Raw genomic sequence first — 18,099 nt, forward strand, 5'->3', positions numbered from 1 at the left:
GTATTCGAGACCCAAACCATTTTATTATGCACAGTTCAGCTGTCAAACTCTTTATTTGACTTTGTCAAGTGCAAAAGCAGAAGAAGTGCTACAACTGCAAAATACAGATATGAGATACAAAGAAGAGCATAGACAAATGTTTTCAAAGATAATTTCTAACACCATTTTAAAACAAAATGCATCATACAACACGAAAAGAGACAGCTAGAAGACAAGAAGGTGGGCTTTGGCACTTCCTTAACACAGTACACAGAGCAGGAATATGAAGGCCAGTCGAGGCTTTAACTGTTGACTGCTGAGCCTCCTGTGGTTTGTAAGTGGCATATTTTGAACAATGATTTATATTAAATAGAGTGATAACTTTGGCTGTAGGGCTTCAGTTAAGACTGGACAAATGTAAATCTTTGGGGTTTGCAACACCAGTGCTTGACCTATGCTTATGCCACTGCAGCACATAAATGATACTGATCATGAAAAGCAAAAATATATACACCACAGAGCACCAATATATACAGAAATGTACACACACAGATGAAGCAGGGTCTTTTTTGTGAGATTAACTTGTGAGATCTTGCGCAACATGTTGGGCAGGAAAAAGGTGACATAATGTTTCAAAAATAAACTCATTTAGGGTATTAGCAGTTTGCTTTATGCTGTGTAAATGTGGAGTAACAGTGGAATAGGAGTGGAGGAGAGAATAAAGGCCCTCAATCACACTTTGGTATGCCCGTCAGTACCTCAGCAACATTAGCCCTTTTTTATATTTCTTCATAAACCCCTGAAAACAGAGTGCCAACATTTAACTTCCCAGTTTTTGTCTGAGAAAAGAAGAAAGCTGAAGTCTAAAACAGGCTGGAAGTCAAAAGTCAGTGGCATGATTTAACCACGAAATATATAATTTCCTTAGATTATTGAAAACACCTACTTTGCCCCCAGTTTTGGTTTTCCTGGTAGTCTTTCCAGGTTTTGGGGAAAAGGGTGGGTTCCCTGAGATCTGCCCACTGGACACAGGAAGTAAATATATTGATCAAAATAAGACATAAAAAAAACTGTTAACAACAACACTACCAAGAGCAGACAAAAGTACAACACGACTACTAGCTATGGCTTCAACACCTTTATAATACTTTTAGGATGTTTCTATAATGTAGCTGTTAATATATGAAATTAAAACTTGACACATGAGCATTAAATATGGCATTGGATATCAGCTCCATTAGGAAATAAAGTGCTACGTACAAAATGAATGAATGAATTACTTGGCATGGTAAAACTGCATAAATGATGCATAAGCTTTGGCAACGTTTATAGTTAAGATACAGTATGAGTGAAGCTTTCTCTATTGGTTTGGGACACCAAGCTTATTATTTTACACCGCACTTCACCAAAAAAACCCAACAATCTACATCAGAACAAAAGTGCTTTTAAATCACAACCATATTGAACACAACTTACACATTAGAAAAAAAACATTTTGAAAAGGTAATCAGACTGGGAGTCATTATAGCTTCATGATGGGAGAACTTGTGTAAATGTTCAGTACTGTATAAGCAAAGACAAATCCCTTTTCCTCAACTTTTATCTAACTTCTTCACCTTTACCCTTCTTCTTACACTCCAACGCTACTTTGTTCTGTGCTGCTACACCTCCTTCTTGTCACTACATGTGGCTTCCCTTTATCTTTTTCATTTCTTAACACATGTCCAGTATGGAGAGGACGGTTATATCTGCACCCTGAAGAAATGGCTGCTGGGATCCCAACAACCTTGAGTGTGTGTGTGTGTGTGTGTGTGTGTGTGTGTGTGTGTGTGTGTGTGTGTGTGTTTGTGTATGTTTGTGCATGCTTAATTTTGTTATCTCTTGTACCTCAGTGGGCTGAAGTGTGTGGCACATTACAATTAGCGCGTCTGTGCCTACAGTGTTATTTCTATGCATGTGTATACCTGCATGTGCGTGGGTCCATAAAACATGACTATTTTCAGACAGGCCACAAGTACCCATGGTGACCGAAATATAAAATATAAAAAAATATGTAGACAACATAACTGAGAAATCGACACAATTTTCTGAGATACACAAAAAGACTGATTGCATTATCCGCTTTCAGTTGGTTAAGTCCTTGGGTGAGCAGGCTCATGTGCTCCTGTCAGTGACCCCACGTGACCTCCAGGGTCACGTGGGATCAGGGGTTTAGGTTCAGTCAGGGGAAATAAGGAAAAGGAGTATTTCTTGGTTTCAATATTGACCTTTACTTGGCTGACTAAACCAGCTCAGTTAACATCTGGTGGCCTGCACCTTGTTTCTGTGAGAACTGAACTGGGATTTGGATGGATCAATGCTATAAACCTGCAAAGTCTTATTTTATTGCTTTCTGTTAATCTTTTAATACCCCAAACTGCTCGTCTCTGTGATTCTTCTTGCCTTCTTCTTGTACTTGTCCTATTACTTTCACATCCACTATTTTTCTCTCCTTTCCGTGGGTTTAGAGAGGAGCACCTGGGGGCAAAACCTGCTGCCCCCGTCCTCCTCTCGTCCTTAACCCAACATTTCCTCTCGCGTTCTTTTGCCCCACCTTTCTGTCCGTCCCTCTAACCACAGTCCTCAGGATTTGGGGTGTCCAGGGCCCTGCCTGTCTAAGTTGGGGTGCACCTTGTTTTTGAGGGGTGGGGGTTTGCGTTTTCGCTTGCGCGTAGGAATGGTGGTAGTGTGAGCTGGGTGGTTGAACAGGCTGGAGGAGGGGAGGGTCTCTCTCTCCGTGGGGGGATCCCAGTCCCGGGTAATAGGCGTAGGGGCAGGGGTAGATGGCAAGGAAGGGGTAGGTGCAGGGGTACATGGAGGTGCAATGGGTGTTTTAGGCAGTGGGACATGGGAAAGGGGTGTTTTTGATGATGAGAGGGGGAGAGAGGAGGAGTCAGAGGCAGATTTTCCTGTGACTGGAGCAGGTGGAGGTGCACTGACTGAAGGTTTGGCAGATGATTTAGGAGCAGGCGGTTGGGTAGTAGCAGAAGCTGGTCTGGGCTTTAAAAAGGGGACAGGTGTGGCTACTGGAGTCTTTTTGGGGGTGGCGGCAGTGTTTCCACACTCCTTTGGAAGTTCACTTTTATCTGTCTTTTTCCCCTTCTTGCTCCCTTTGTGTTTTTCTTTGCCACTCTTTCGTTCTCTCCATCCAGCAGAGTCCTTGTCCTCCCCCTTCCCTCTCTGTCCTGCCTCACTCCTCCCTCCTTGACCGCCAGCACCTCCTCTCTCTCTCCCTCTACGCCTCCTTTTCCTCTGGGCTCGCTCCAGTCTGCACTCGATGTGGTACAGATCCTCTGTTGCCATGGTGACACGGTCAAGCTGTTGCAGCAGGGCGTCCAGGGTGGGGAGAAGCCTCTTCAGAGAGGCTTCAGTCTCTGCCGTCTCCCTCCAGCTGGTACTTCCCATCACGACTCCTGGACCTAGTCCCAAACCCAGGCCCAACCCGAGCCCCAGGCCGATCCCCGGGGCTTCTGTCAGGCTGCAGGGGCTGGAGGAGGTTGGGCGCCACGAGGCCTCAGAGCCAGCATCGACGCTGTCTGGGGTGGGAGGGGAGTCAGGACCATCCAGTGGTGGCAAGCACAGGGACTTACAGTCGCTGGTGGAGGACGAACGGGACGGTGGCAGCTCCATTCCCTCGAAACGCACCTTATGGCGAAACTAAGAAGAGATGAAAGAGGACAAAAGAGAAGATGGAGGATTAGGGGAAAAGTGTGAGGATTAATGAGCACTAGCGAGCCACTAACAGACTATCTATCTACTACTATACAATATTTAATATTAATAAAGTTAAAATAGGTAAAATAATTGTGTCTCTTCTGTGAAATAGCCTCAGCAGCTGTAGATATGAAACAGGAAATGTACCTCCTTGGCCCTGCTGAGTCCCATCCACATTTTAAGTCGTCTGAGGAACAGTTCAACCATCTCGTAGTCTTGGAGATCCACAGCTGGACGGTACAGCTCTGCACGTGCACGCCGGTAGTTCCTCAGTAACACAGCGGTGACCAACCACAGCAACACCAGTCGAAGTACGGCAAAGCTTGCGTGGAAAAACAGCGAGGAGACGGTGCTAGAGGGACCGGTAGTCGTCCAGTTAGAACGCCATGATAGCAGACCACGTCCTCCGGCGCCCAACAAAGACAGACAGGCAGAGCTCACACTGCCGTAACCGTCCAATACTGAGTGGAAGAGCTGGAGTGAAGGAGACAGAGGAAGACGGGTTTTAAAGAGCTGATTCCTCGCAGTACTTCACAGGGAATATTGGACAAATCAAAAATAGTGAAAGCAGTAAAACTGCAAAACAAGGATTAGACACAAGACAAGAAAAAGCCAAACACAAAATGGAAATAAAGACCAATTAATAAAAATATGTCTTAATCTGGACAGCGTACAGTTTCTGCTCCACAAACATAGTCAGGTGCTTCACGTGCACTTTATTGTCAAAACGTAAAAAACAGACTGTAAATTTCACTGGTCGCTATTAGAGAGACACAATCACAAGTTGAGTTACAGACACTTGGTTCAAATAAGTAAAGAAAACACTGTGGTAGTTCAGTCCATGACACAAATGTATATGCTTAACTCTGTGTCAACTTACAAATTACAAATATAGCTGAAAACATACTCCAGATGTACACACAACTGTGGTGAATAATCTTATGAGGAGTATTGTATCAGTCTAGACCTGCTCTACATGAAAAGTGTCCTGAGAGAACTTCTGTTTGATTTAGTGCTATACAAATAAAACTGAATTGAACTGAATTTAGCAGAATGTTTACCATTCTTAGTTTAGCCTGTTAGCATGCTAACATTTGCAAATTAGCAATAAATACAAAGTGCGGCTAAGGCTAGTATCACTAGTTTTTGAAGGTATTTTACTTGACTAACATTTATTTAACACATTACATTACATTTAGAATATTCTTCTGTCCAAACGAAGTAAAAGTGAAATAGGTTAAAGATGAGGTTTGATGGACTAAGGCTATTTTTTGAAACCAGGTTTTACACTTTTCTGCTTGAAATAGCCATCACTCATGAGCAAAAGTAATGCTCCAAACTGTGCTAATGATACTACTGAGCAGTAGTTTTTTAGTTCTTTGTTGAAAAATTATTTATTGTAATTAATTAAATTATTATTCTGTTATGTGTTCAAATACATTTTCTTTTTTTCCACCTTCTCGTACTCATCTTTCTTCTGTTATTGTAACACGCCTCCATTGTTGGCAGGGCTGTCTCAAACAGATTATATCTCAAGGGAACATTCTGGTCACATAAGGTCAAATGAAAGCAAAAAATAGTCTGTTGGGTACCGCTGTGTTACTATAATACACAGCTGGGAATGTTCCTTTGGAATTATATATTTTATACTCAATGCCTCAGCCAAATAATAAATGTTGTCATGCTGTCATCTTTCTGTATAGCTGTTTTGCAGTGCAGTCAAAACATTGAGGCTGCTATTATAGTTGTCCCAACAATGTGAAGCAGTGTTATGCAGTCTGTGCTAAAGTAAAGGTTTAATGGATATGTTGTATACTGTCTTTGTAAAGAAAGATGACTGTAGGCAGCCTAAAAATAACCCGGGCATGAAAAGTAAACAAACACATGGGCTGGACAAGGTTATTTACATTGTGTTATGTCTTTATGTGTGTGTGTGTGTGGGAGAGGCTCAGTGAGAGAGAAACAGAAGGAACAGACGAGAAAAACTCTGACCAGGTGTCCTGTGTGTGAGTAAGCCAGCACCAACAGCAGTAATGCCAGGGCGACTCCCAGCAGCTCCCAGACTGAACGCCGCAGAGCTCGGCCAAACACGGCCCACTCTCTGAGAAACCTCAACTGGTGGGACGCCTGGATGATGATGAGAGAGAGAGAGAGAGAGAGAGAGAGAGAGGGAGCAACAGAGACAAAGAGCAAAAAAAAAAATAAAATAAAAATATTAATAATAATTATAATATTTATCTAAACAAAATGATTTTCTCTTGCTATGAAATGAAAACTTCTCTATATTACAACTTATTCATACCCATAATTCATAGTTTTGACCATCACTTCTAGCTGTTATGACCACACTGTAGTTGTATTTGGCAAATGCTTTTGGTTGCTTTTTTTAAACATTGGGAGCAATTTTGGGCTTCGGTGTCACACACAACTTCAGTAAATACAGCAGGGGAAACACTGAACCAGGAAGTCAGTCTTTGTAAGGATGAGGTTGCCATTATTCTGTATTTTCCTTATTGTAACCAAATCTCATGAAATAACCCACAATGTGTTAGCCAATCTCTCAATACTTATCAACCTTTCTACACTCTATGTGGCTCTCCGCTCTAAGCACATTAGTTCCTACTGACGATGTTACTCTTTTAAAAAAAAATTTCAACAAAAGCTTAATCATTTTCAAAACAACAAAAAGAAGACCAAAAAAATACAAGACCAAAGTTATGGCCTCTTTCTCTTACCTTGAGCACCAGTATGAACAGCAGCAAGGCAGACATGACCGTGTACATCTGACTCTGTCTAGCCAGGGGGTAGAAGTCTGTGAAAGCGTCTCGCGGGTGCTTCATGTATGACGCCCACTGCTGCGTGGCCATGGTGCAGCGGCTGAGGTGCAGCCCACACACACACGCCGCCAGAGCCAGTTTGCAGATGCCCAGAAGTCTCCAGGCTGACAGCAAATACACGTAACCTTCTCTGAGGAAACCCAAGATCCCTCGCACTAAGAAATACAACACCAGGGCGAGGAGGACAATCTGGAAAAAAACCACAACGTTGAACTGGAGATGTGTCGCCAAAATAACAGTCAGGGACAGGTTGAAAGGACCCAGGTGTTGCTTGGTGCTTGGCATGTTTTTGCATATTATTGACAGTGTAAGAGGGGTTGGCAGGGGTTACCATGAGAAGGAGCTGCAGGTCCAGGCCTGTGATTGGCCAAAGAGTGATGACAAGGAGGTCAAGGCTGGACTGGGCACGCTCAGAAACTGGAAACTCAAACAGGAAGGAGAAGACAGCCAGGAGGTTTGTGTTGATGTTGTAAAGCGAGAACTCCACGAACACAGCACGGGTCCTGTGAATACACACACACACACACACACACACACACACACACAAAATTAACGGACTATGATAACATCAGGAGTCAAGATATTTCTCCGAGTCACTTCCTGTTTTGGTTACCCCTCTGTTTTGGAAGCAACTAAAATATATGACTTATGTGAGCTGTGTGTTTCTATCACAGGAGGTTCTGATAGAAAACACTAACTCAGTTTTGTTTAAAAGACACAGTTAAGTTTTGTATTGTGCTGTGAGAGATCTCCACCACATTTTTTATTGATTTTTAGTTTTGTTTATGCCATCAGTCATTACTCGCAGAACAATTGTTGAAAGCCAGCCCACATTCTTAGCGCATTCTTTACTGGACTGTTTTCCATCTTTTATTGTAACGTCTAATGTTTTCATGTGCAACTTCTTAATGACTGCAGGCTGTAAGAAAAATTGCACTTCAGGGAGAATAAAACCACTCCGGGTTTATACCGCCACGAGTATGCTTGATTTTGTTTGATTCCATTATTGTGAAATCGTGTGCACATGCACATCAGCTTGATTTTTACTCCCTTGCATCTGGCCTCTGGACAACCTGACCGGTGACATCAGCGAGCAAATTCTTCTTTTAGAAAATAAACTAACATGAACTGTAATACATGGTGGGGGGGAATAATAATACTACATAATACTGGTTCTATTGATTGCATTATATTGCCTTGATTATGCTATATATATTAAATATTTTCCCTTTATTAGATAAGACAGCTGAAGATAGACAGGAAAGAGGGTAGAGAGAGAGGGGAAGACACACAGCAAGGACCCAGCCCCTGCACAAAAGGCACCGGCTCCACCTGGTGATCTATCTGGGTGCCCACATTAGGATGTTATTACGCTCACTTCTTTCTTTAATATTAACTATTACGCCAGTCCAGTCTTCCTGTGTTCACTACCTGTAGTCGAGCCAGTGCAGCTGCTGCAGCTGCTGTAAGGAGGAAGAGGCCTCCTCCAGGCTTCTGTTTAGCTGGTGGACAACATCTCCACTGTTATTCATCCCCATCTGACCTAAACGCCACACCCTAGAAAGACGAGTGGGAGGAGACACAGAGGAGAAAAAAAGAACATTGATATATTAAAGACGATCAGATGTAGAAACAGACACTGACTCTGACCCACAAGTTCACTTAATGCCTGCCTTCTTAAAGCATGTTAAAGTTTCCAATCCTTTCCTCACCAGTTTGTGTTGTTAGCTCCAGAAGCAGTGAAATTCTCAGGGTGTTCAGCTGGTGATGTAACCCAGTCCTTTCCCCAAATATTGTCTCCTATGCTGGAACCACCTGCAGCTGGAAGAAATACATTCAGTAATATCATACTGACATTAAATTGAATTCATTTAATAAATTCCCACAGAAGAGTTACTTCAAACATGAAAGAGAATGAATTCAGCTAATTGATGTTCAGAAATGGTAGGTCTGCTGGAGTGCCTGTGATGTTACACTTTAAAAAATGTATGCAGTTGACTCAATATTATTGAAACAAAGACAGACACAAAGAAACAAAGAAAAATGTCTCCAGAAATATATATCTTTCATATGTTCAGGTTCAATAAGTCAGTGAAGTTTTCTGTCAGATCAGTGGAGCTTCATTTTTAAAAAAATATTTATCTCCCACAACAAAGGCAAAGACAGTGACAACATTTCAAACTCACCCTGAGTGTCACGGATTTGACGGAGTCTCAGCGTGCCAAGTAACACACTTCCTGTGTCTCTCAAGAGGGCGGAGTCATCCAGTAGCCGTGGCAACAGGGACTCATTCAGCCACATCAGAACATCATCTCGGCTAAAAGAAAATAATTAGATGATCTGAAAAAAATCTACATTGTGTATTTGTCATGCATGCTTTACAGAGCTGTGACAATGTAACATCTTGTTTGTGTATGAACAGACTGTACAGCTGACTAAGAGACACTCTGGATCAGCTTTATTTTAAATACAATTGTAAGTAAAATAATAAATTGCTTGAGCCAGTTTCTTCCACTTTTGTTCTCTTTTGGTCTTAATACAATGACACATCCAGGTCAAGTCTCAAGAACACACAAGAAAATGGGAGCAGGACAGAAATCCTTTTTTATGATGATTTCACACGCTGTGTTTGCCTAAAAATGTCACCAAGGCAAGCAGCAGGCCCCCCTTGAAAAATGACCAGTTATTCTCAGCGGAAGAAACTAATAAAAAAGGTCAAAGTTTACATTTAAAAGAAAAACCTCCTATTGAGTGGACCACTACAATATTTTTAGGGACAGTTGTAACCTCTACCTTTTCATGTGTGTGTGTGTATGTGTTTGTACCTGCTGATATTGTGGTACTCAGGTGTGTGTAGTGCTCGTTGAAGCTGAGTGCGTAGTCTCAGGCTGTGTGTCTCTTTGGCCGAATCAGAGTAGTTGAGAAGCAAAACCACCAACAGGAAAAACATGTAAACCAGGAAATTCTGAAAATAAGAACCAACAATTCTGTTAACAAGCGAGTACATCTAAATGTCCACAGCACAGTAAAGATATAAACACAATTTCCAGCATCATCTCTCTAACCTTGTATGTCTATCACGTTCTGACTCACCTTCAGCATGGTGTGTAGCATGTGGACCTTGCGGGCCTGATGTCGAGCCTGAGACAGAGCAAAGCCCTGCGGCGGTCTCACCCTGGGGACACGCTGGACTACTCTCTCCACCCGGGGGAACTCCACCAGCACATCCTGCTCCTCTGGACGCAGGCGATGCACAAGCACTGCATAATAAACTGCCTCACACAACACCTGTGAGACAGAGGGTGGAGCGGTCAACAGAGCTGTTAGAGTTTGGAAACTCTTTTAAAATTCAAGAGGTCGTTTCATTTACATTTAGATTGGTCAGCTGGAATGAAAATAGGAAAACTATAGATTTTAAACTCAGAGATTCTTTTGCTGAAAGCAGCTGCCCTTTGTGGCTGAGAACATGGCTGATGAGAGTGAACCAAAACATTAAAGTTGAGAGCTGTGATAACCAAAAGAGTGAGCCGAGAGACACGGAGAGGAACTGCAGAGTCTGGTGATAATTCTATGCGGGTTCATCACTGCAGGCTTTATCTTTCAAATTACACAAGCAACACAGTATGAATTTAGATTTAGAAAATAATATGCATCTCTGAGAATAAAAGTGTGTGTACCTTTATTGGCTCCAGCAGCAGGCAGGAGCACAGGAAACTGGCAAAACATGAGATGAGCCACATCATGGCCACACTTTGACTGAACCCGTGGCCCGCCCAAATGGAAACACCACTGGCCAGAGCGATCCCTGCCCAGCTGCCCCACAGGGCAGCACGTCCACACCAGGGAGGAAACCGTCTGGGACGACACACGTCTGTCACAACTGGAGAGGGGGGGAGAGGAACAGAAAAAAAACATTGTAAAAAGAATACTGAAAAAAGATATTAAGGCCCCAGAGTTGAAACAAAGCAGAGTGATCAGGCGATAAAAAATGAAATATAAAGAAAAAGACCTATATACATTTTTAATTCACTCATTCAAGGAATTTGCATTTTAATTATCTTGTCTGATAAATATGTGTTTGTAGGTAATTTCACACTTCACAAAGGAAGAAATGTTCTAGTCTAGGCAAGTACCCACATCGACACAAAAAGAGACTCATGAAGAAATAACACCACAAACAAATCAATTAAGTTCCCCAGAAGAAGAATAAATGTGCTGAGACAAGTGTGGCTTTTCAATTACTTTTTTCTTTCTTTCTTTGTTTTGCCTATTAAACATTCTGGCAGCAAAATGAAAGCATGATGCATATACTCACATCAAAACATAACTATATTGGCCCAGACACACAGCCGCTAGCACTGGGCTCATTACTAAATACAAGTAACACAGCCTGACCCATTACTCATCTTTCTTTTTTAAAAGTAATCATCAAACTTTGCTCTTTACCTAATTAGAGTAACAAGTCTCATCCAAAGAACAGGATTTATGTGTCCTGTGTCACTAATCCGGCCAAAGAGCAAAGCATGCGGAGCAACAGCAGAGCAGCTCACAGATAATTGATCTATGAGGAAAACAGCTTTCGGATGCCCTTTAAAGTCCAATTTGGAGATCTTTTACGACGTCTTTGTTTATGTGATGATATTTATCTTTTGATGTAATAAGCAGAAGAAAAATTTTTTTGCACCAATTTTTGCATTTACAACAAAGACCTTGCTGTTATTTTTCGTATGAAATCATTCTGAAATAAAGTAGTGGAAACACTAGACTTATTTACCATTTTCTGCTAAGTTATCCTGTCTACTGCTAATCCACAAATTTAGTCACATACTGAAGTTCTAAAAATATGAAACTTGTATGTTTTGGAGTGATTGTACAAAATATCAAAGATCGTGATGAGTAATGTGTTATCTGGAGCAATATGTATCAATATTTGCATTTGATTTAAACATTTGATAGGATGTAACACCAATAAAAGCTAAGTCATAAAGTTGTACATACATATTTATTACTTATTATGTACAATGTGGTACTAAAAAAAACTGTTTTATACCGTATGAACTTGCTCTTATTCAAGCAAGAAAGTTTTATTCCTGCCCCAGTCTGGTTTTCTTTTTCTTTCCTTTTTAGTTTAAATTTCTATTATTAACTCCCTATTAATAAATCCCTGATATATATAATATAAATATATCAAATGGTGAGACTGTGATTAATCATGTGATTGTTTTACTCTTTTACATAAGTAGGATGTCAGCACACTTGGTTCTTTAGAGCATTCTTAAGTGTAATTCTTGATAAATATGGGCTCTGAGTGCTGAATTGGATGAATTTGACAATTCAAATCTATATCTACCGGATGTCTCCGTGTGCACGCACACACACACACACACACACACACACACACACACACACACACACACACACACACACCTGTATTTGAGGTGAAAGCAGTTTTTGGTGGGTCTCTTCTCCCAGATTCTAGAGGAAGAGGCTCATTCATCTTCTGGAGGAAAATCACTTCAGTCTTATCTCCTAAAATGCTCGACCTGACAGACACACAGGCAACGGAAATACAGTTAAACACCAACCCTTTCAAGTAAAGCTAGGGAATTCATAAAAGTGCAGTGAAAAGTGATCAAAACTTACAGGTCAGCCATCTCACTTTCATCTGCCTGAGGAAAGAAGTTCTGTCCATCTGTCAGGATGTGTTTGATCAGATCCTCGTCTGTGAGTGACAAGAAACAGTTTGGACTTTCATTTGACACCCACAGCGTGATAAAGCAGCCAAAAGCTAAATGTACTTGATAAACTGAGTACAGTTTAAACATCTGATTCGTGCAACTGTTTAAAAAGCCTTCCTTCTTTGGTTACCTGAGGAGGTGAAATACTTGTTGCGTTGATCAGGCCCCTCCTCGTCGTCAGGGTTAAATGTCATGTCGACACCCAGGTGCCTGCTCCCCTGACCCCTCTTCAGCCTGGGCAGCCCTGCCCCATGCCCCGCCCCTCCCACTACAGACACATCACTCAACAGCTCCGACCAATCCCTGTCCTCCAGCTCCTCCTCTGCCATTCCCCAACTCTCCACACTGAAATACACAGCGAGAGATGTTTGTTATGTAGTGTGACTTCAGCAGATTATTCAGTTATGCTAATGGACTATAGAGTTTCTTCTCTGTCTCTCTTAAAGCTAACAAAATCAAGTTTCTCTGGGAATTATAACGAATAATTTATCGTTGTTTTGTGACAAGAAAGAAATTACAAAGAGGCGAATAGAAAAAACACATTTGATCTTTTCAGTCTCTTTTAGAACACAATACTCTAAATTACAAACTAATTCCACCCTCTTCTTTTTATTTTGTATGCTCTTTCATTCTCTCTTATGCTCACGTATACTGTCACGAGTAGCTCACCTTTTGGTTGATGGAGTGGGCAAATCCACATTGGTTTCCTCTGAGTTGGTCTGAGAAACAGAGCCGGATGGATGCAAAGATGGATGGATTGAAAAAAGAGAGGAGAGAGAGAGAGAGAGAGAGAGAGAGAGAGAGAGAGAGAGAGAAGAGAGAGAGATACACACACTAAGGAACTCACAGGGGAAAAGCATAAAATGTTTCCTTGCTTGACTGCACCGTGCATTTTTATCTAAAACAATCACTACGGCGGAAAGCCATGGTATTTATTTTAATCTAATATTGATTACATGTTAGAGGAAAAATACATTAGGCATCTGAACTATTACCGTATCAACCATTTTATAACCCCATCTTTTCCCAAGAGAGTCTACCTCGCCATTAAAAAAGAGGAAGGAACTTCCAGCCATGGAGTTATCCAGAAAGTCATCAATCTCCACTGACTCCTGGTCCACCTGTGGTGGCACCTGCTCCACAGACACACACTAACGTCCACAAACACACACACATATACACACACACACACACACACACACACACAAACAGAAAATATTCAGCATCTCATTTGGCCTGTGGGAGGTAGAAATAAACCTTAATTGTGTTACAGTTTTGGGCAGGTTTGTGTTACCTTGCTGCGGCTCATTCTGAAGAGCGTGAAGACGAGCAGGTAGAGAGGGTAGACGATCAGACAGGTCACCATGCCCGCTGCCACCGTCTCTCCATTTAATGAAGCGAACCTCGACACGGCCCTCGGGCTGCAGCACAGGATGGCATTCAAATGTAGCAACAAATCATAAGTAGTTGTCATGAAGACACAGAGACAGATAGACAGGGAAGACAGAAAAAACAGACATTCCTATACCTGTATCTCTTGTCCACCACAATGCTGTACCACAGAGTGTTGGCCAGTATAAAAAGCTGCAGCAACACGGCGCAGCAAGTGGCCCTCTGCAGGCGAGTGAAAGGGCTGCGGGGGGGTCTCTCCCACAGCGACAGCCACAGGTGACTCTCACACAGCGCCCTCTGCAGCTCACACCGCAGGAGGCGGGGCAGCTGGCGAAGCACAGCCTCCTCTGAAGGAAGCGGCAAGAATCGCGATGAGTTAACAAAACAGGCATCAACCATCAGTAGACTTATTACGGATGCTTTGGTTGTAGTTTCTTACCTGAGGCCTCCACCTCAATTTCTACCCGCCCGTCAGTTCTCTCGTTGTCGACTGAGAGCCACTCCTCAGCCAGGAAGTAGTAGCTGCTTCCTGTCTGCAAGTCTTTGACCAAAACGTACTGTAACATCCACGCTGGGGACAGACCTGAGGCGGGGCCAAGAAGAAATGTGGTCAGATATCAGTTGATTAAACTCTTAATGATTACAGGTTTCTGTTGGTGTGTGCATACGAAACAGTACCCTTGTTGTCATGCCAAATTCGTATTTTCCAGACACTGCCCAGGCTGGAATCCGTGGCAATATGAAAGATGTCAAGAGCATTGCGTGTGAAAGCTCCCCTGCTGTCGAGATGGCGGTGTCCGCTGCTTCTCTCACGTCCGTACAAACTGATTCCCACATGAGCCGTGGTGCCTGGAGGGACAAAGGGAGACTCATTATATCGACTACATAAATTCTGAGCACTGCAGAGACTCTCCTTTTTATCAACATGTTGAATTTGTAGTAACATCATTTTTGGTGTTTATTTGTTATTGCTAATTATGACAACAAATTATTTATTTTTACAGAAATTGCACTTGATAAAGGTTGTTCATTTACAGACTACAATAAAAATGTCAGTACACATTTGTACTTTTTAATCTTATTTTCTTAAAAAAGCAACAACCTTTATTTCATGAATTGAAATGCAGTTAATCAGGGATGTCCTTGCAGGCCAACAATCAGCCTAATACAACATAGTGTAACTTCAGTCTATGTAGTACTGTAAATACTGATTTATACTTACTGACTAGTAATACCTACTAATAATACTATTAAATGACACCTATGCATTCTTTTTACCATCCTGACAGCTGTTCTATATTGTTGCTTCACTAACTCACCAGCCCCCCGGCTCCAGCCAGTCTTGACCTGAATCTCGTACTTAAAGAGTCCGTCTCGGCCGCAGAGTGGAACCACACCAGCCCTGCGCAGATCCAGCTGGTCCAATTTGTGCAAGATGGCTGCTGCCACAACATAGCACAGTACGCCCAACACACAGATCAAAAGGATGACCAGGCTTGGTGCACCAAAGCGCTCCTGAAGGGGAAGGGAAACTGCTTAAGTGTGTGTTTATATGGTACATGTGGACAAAAAGTATTTGTTTTTGAGATACTGACTGGCACTTTAAAGCTGATGGCGTTGGCTGGTACAAACAGGCCTGCAGCGAAGGCCGTCAGGTGTCTCGTGCGACAAACAGCTCTGCTGGCGTTGGTTTCTGCCAGGGGCACCATGCCATCTGTCCGCCACTGCTTCTCACTCTCACTGAAGTACTGGCACAAAGAGGCAAACACCCCAACCTCCAGATGAACCCCCACAGGCTGAGAGCTGGGCCTGCAGGCTGTGGACACGTTGATAAAATAGTCCAGGGTTGTGTCGTACGACCTGTGTGGCACAGGACAGAGGAATTTGGTTGTAGTCAAACTGTACCAAATGCATTGCTTGGTGCTCCAAACAATACTATATAATTCTGTTTAAAGGGTTAGTTCGGGTATTTTGAAGCAGGGTTTGAGGTTCTTGATGGCAAAGTAGAGCTGTGAGAGAAGTGAGCCTTTTTAATGAGGATAAAATGTGTTTTTCTGCTCCCCCTGTCCACAGCAGTTCATAGCTCTGCCTCTGAGCTGGTACTCCTGTCTGCTCCTGCAAACTGAGGACGTGCTGACTGCTGTCTCCTATACACTGACTGTGGAGAAGGACGTCATACACGCCCACTTCAATGTACCCAAACTTTCCCATTTAATACACATCATATTACACAGCAGTGGATGAAGGGCTCTTACTCTGGCGACAGGAAGAAGGTGTATTTCCTGTGGTCAAGATTTTGTCCCCTGGTCATACGAAGTGTGATGTGTTTTCTCTCTGTGCAGTTGAACTCATTGGGTCTTTCATGTGAATGAAGGTAGGCTGTGATGTAAGGTTCCTCTTTTCTTTTATGTTTTTTTTTGCTGGCATCTGGAGAAGGGAAGGAAAAAATAATGAGAAGAATAAAACTGGGTCTATACAATCACAATAAAAACTGTATAATTTGTGTAAAAAACTGTATGAAAAAAGAAACTAATTATAATTACACTAGTTATCAAACCACTTGTAGGAACCATGCTGTAACACCAAATGACCAAACAGTTATATAACGTAGTGAGTCATTCAATAAATTCTGTTTAATGTCTGTGTACCCACTATGTTAATGCATCTGTAGAATGCAATCTCATAATACAATGTAATCTATTTAGCCCTATAATAGCTATAGGTTGGCAATCCTATTCAAACCTCACACTACACCACTCATGCTGCAATTAAACACTGGACTCATAATTATATATTACATCTTGCACTAAAATAACGTTAGATGTTCGTTCAAATAGAGAGAGCAATGGGTGCCAGCAACACAGTATGGTATGGAGAGAACACTGCAGCAAATCACAGCTGCTTGGACACGACAGTGCAAACAAAGAAAGGGAGAATAATAAAAAGGAAAAAGGCTCAAGGGGCTCTTTTATAATGAGTTATGTGTGTACGTGACTTGTATAAATGCCTTGCTCACACAGTTTCTACAAAAACTGAACATTGTAAGCTTAAAAAAATGGATTGTATTGTATACATTATAAAATGTATGTATGTGATGAACCTGAAAGCTCACCCTCCAGAGAGGTGAAGTTGAGTTGCACGAACAGGCCTGCGTGTTTGTTGGTGTTTCCCGTGCTGACCCTGACGATGACGGAGTCACAGTGGCTGATGTTAACAGCTCCAGCTGTGGGGACCCCTCCAGCACCAGAACCCTCAGGACCTGCTTCTGTTCCACTACTTCCATTGTTAATGGCAACAGTGATGGCTTGGCTGTCGTCCAGTCCGGAGATGGGAATCTGGGTGCCGTTTTCAGTGCGGAACTCCATGGATGCCACCTCGGTGGAGACAGTATAATTGGCCACATAGTTAAAGGGGAAGGGGTTAGACTCCACCTGGTGAGAAAAAGAAGGAAGGAGAGGGGAGAAAATTAAATCTGATGTAAGTAAAACTGAAAAAGGCTAAAAGACATTAATTACAAGAGCACATCAGACAAGTTATTTCTGTGTGTGCTGATGAGAGACTTTGGCACCAGCAGCTGTCAAGCTGCCAAGTTCTTTAACAGAGATCTAAAGATAAAGTTTAAAAGGAGAATTTTGTACTCTGAGTGTACACTGAGTAGTTTCCATCCTGTTTGATGTTTTCTGATGTTACCTGAAACAGTAGCTGCATGATGCTGTTTCCTGCAGCCCCTCTGCCAAGACTGTTGTTGAAAGCCCGGGGGATGGAGAACCGCTCGCACTCTGGAAATATGAAAGAGTAGAGAGGAAGAGATGATTAAACACTGATATAAACCATTATGATGCCTGTGTTTCATTACTGTCCTGTTTTTTTATACATTGCGAGGTGATGAAAATGACCCACAGAAACAACGTCCATCAGCTTTTGAGATACTAAATGCACAAGCCCACCTGGACTGTTGTTGCCGTGGTAGCAGAGCAGGCTCTGGGGGTCTGCCAGTTTTCCCGTGGCACCGATCTCTGCTCCCCTCAGCACGAGCGGCTCCTCGTTGAGCACACGGGCGTGCATGAGGATCAGCATGAGGACTGACGACAGGCTGTAAGCTTTGGCTGCCACTCGCAGAGGGTGTGGTTCCAATGAGGAGGGAGAGGGGTCTAACAGGGCGCCCCCATGCACCTCAGAGGGGGAGTAAGAAGTGGGGAAGAGGGGTGAGGGGGAATCCACGTAGGTGGGCTGGGATGCTGACTGGCTGACCTGATGGATCAAATCACCTGAAGGGAGGAAGATGATATGAGATAAGGTTAATTGATGATGATTTTCACTTTTCACCTAGAAATATGTAAAATAAATTAATTATTGAGATCAAGTAGAGCATGAAACACAGAACACAAAAGCCTTCAGGG

General features: G+C 42.5%; 1 protein-coding gene across 3 annotated transcripts in view; it reads right to left on the reverse strand.

Annotated features, from left to right (window-relative positions):
- Positions 1 to 34: 34 nt before the first annotated feature.
- pkd1a (polycystic kidney disease 1a) overlaps positions 35 to 18,099 on the reverse strand; it is a 63,038-nt gene continuing 44,973 nt past the window's right edge. For 2 of the 3 annotated variants that reach the window (XM_051385068.1, XM_051385066.1), the window contains exons 31-56: positions 17,647 to 17,967; positions 17,390 to 17,478; positions 16,812 to 17,130; positions 15,955 to 16,126; positions 15,295 to 15,559; positions 15,019 to 15,214; positions 14,378 to 14,548; positions 14,139 to 14,282; positions 13,836 to 14,046; positions 13,602 to 13,728; positions 13,348 to 13,458; positions 12,977 to 13,026; positions 12,438 to 12,652; positions 12,213 to 12,291; positions 11,997 to 12,112; positions 10,247 to 10,449; positions 9,663 to 9,857; positions 9,395 to 9,534; positions 8,756 to 8,886; positions 8,282 to 8,390; positions 8,001 to 8,126; positions 6,901 to 7,072; positions 6,468 to 6,758; positions 5,725 to 5,859; positions 3,880 to 4,206; positions 35 to 3,675 (exon numbers count right to left, since the gene is read on the reverse strand). In XM_051385068.1, the coding sequence (XP_051241028.1) occupies positions 2,602 to 3,675; positions 3,880 to 4,206; positions 5,725 to 5,859; positions 6,468 to 6,758; positions 6,901 to 7,072; positions 8,001 to 8,126; positions 8,282 to 8,390; positions 8,756 to 8,886; positions 9,395 to 9,534; positions 9,663 to 9,857; positions 10,247 to 10,449; positions 11,997 to 12,112; positions 12,213 to 12,291; positions 12,438 to 12,652; positions 12,977 to 13,026; positions 13,348 to 13,458; positions 13,602 to 13,728; positions 13,836 to 14,046; positions 14,139 to 14,282; positions 14,378 to 14,548; positions 15,019 to 15,214; positions 15,295 to 15,559; positions 15,955 to 16,126; positions 16,812 to 17,130; positions 17,390 to 17,478; positions 17,647 to 17,967 (5,489 nt within the window). In that variant the 3' untranslated portion in view covers positions 35 to 2,601. The remainder of the gene's footprint in view (positions 3,676 to 3,879; positions 4,207 to 5,724; positions 5,860 to 6,467; positions 6,759 to 6,900; positions 7,073 to 8,000; positions 8,127 to 8,281; positions 8,391 to 8,755; positions 8,887 to 9,394; positions 9,535 to 9,662; positions 9,858 to 10,246; positions 10,450 to 11,996; positions 12,113 to 12,212; positions 12,292 to 12,437; positions 12,653 to 12,976; positions 13,027 to 13,347; positions 13,459 to 13,601; positions 13,729 to 13,835; positions 14,047 to 14,138; positions 14,283 to 14,377; positions 14,549 to 15,018; positions 15,215 to 15,294; positions 15,560 to 15,954; positions 16,127 to 16,811; positions 17,131 to 17,389; positions 17,479 to 17,646; positions 17,968 to 18,099) is intronic. The other variant, XM_051385067.1, reaches the window with a different exon arrangement.

This window comes from Dicentrarchus labrax, unplaced genomic scaffold (assembly GCF_905237075.1).
Source record: "Dicentrarchus labrax unplaced genomic scaffold, dlabrax2021, whole genome shotgun sequence".
In the NCBI taxonomy this organism is placed as follows: Eukaryota; Metazoa; Chordata; class Actinopteri; family Moronidae; genus Dicentrarchus; species Dicentrarchus labrax.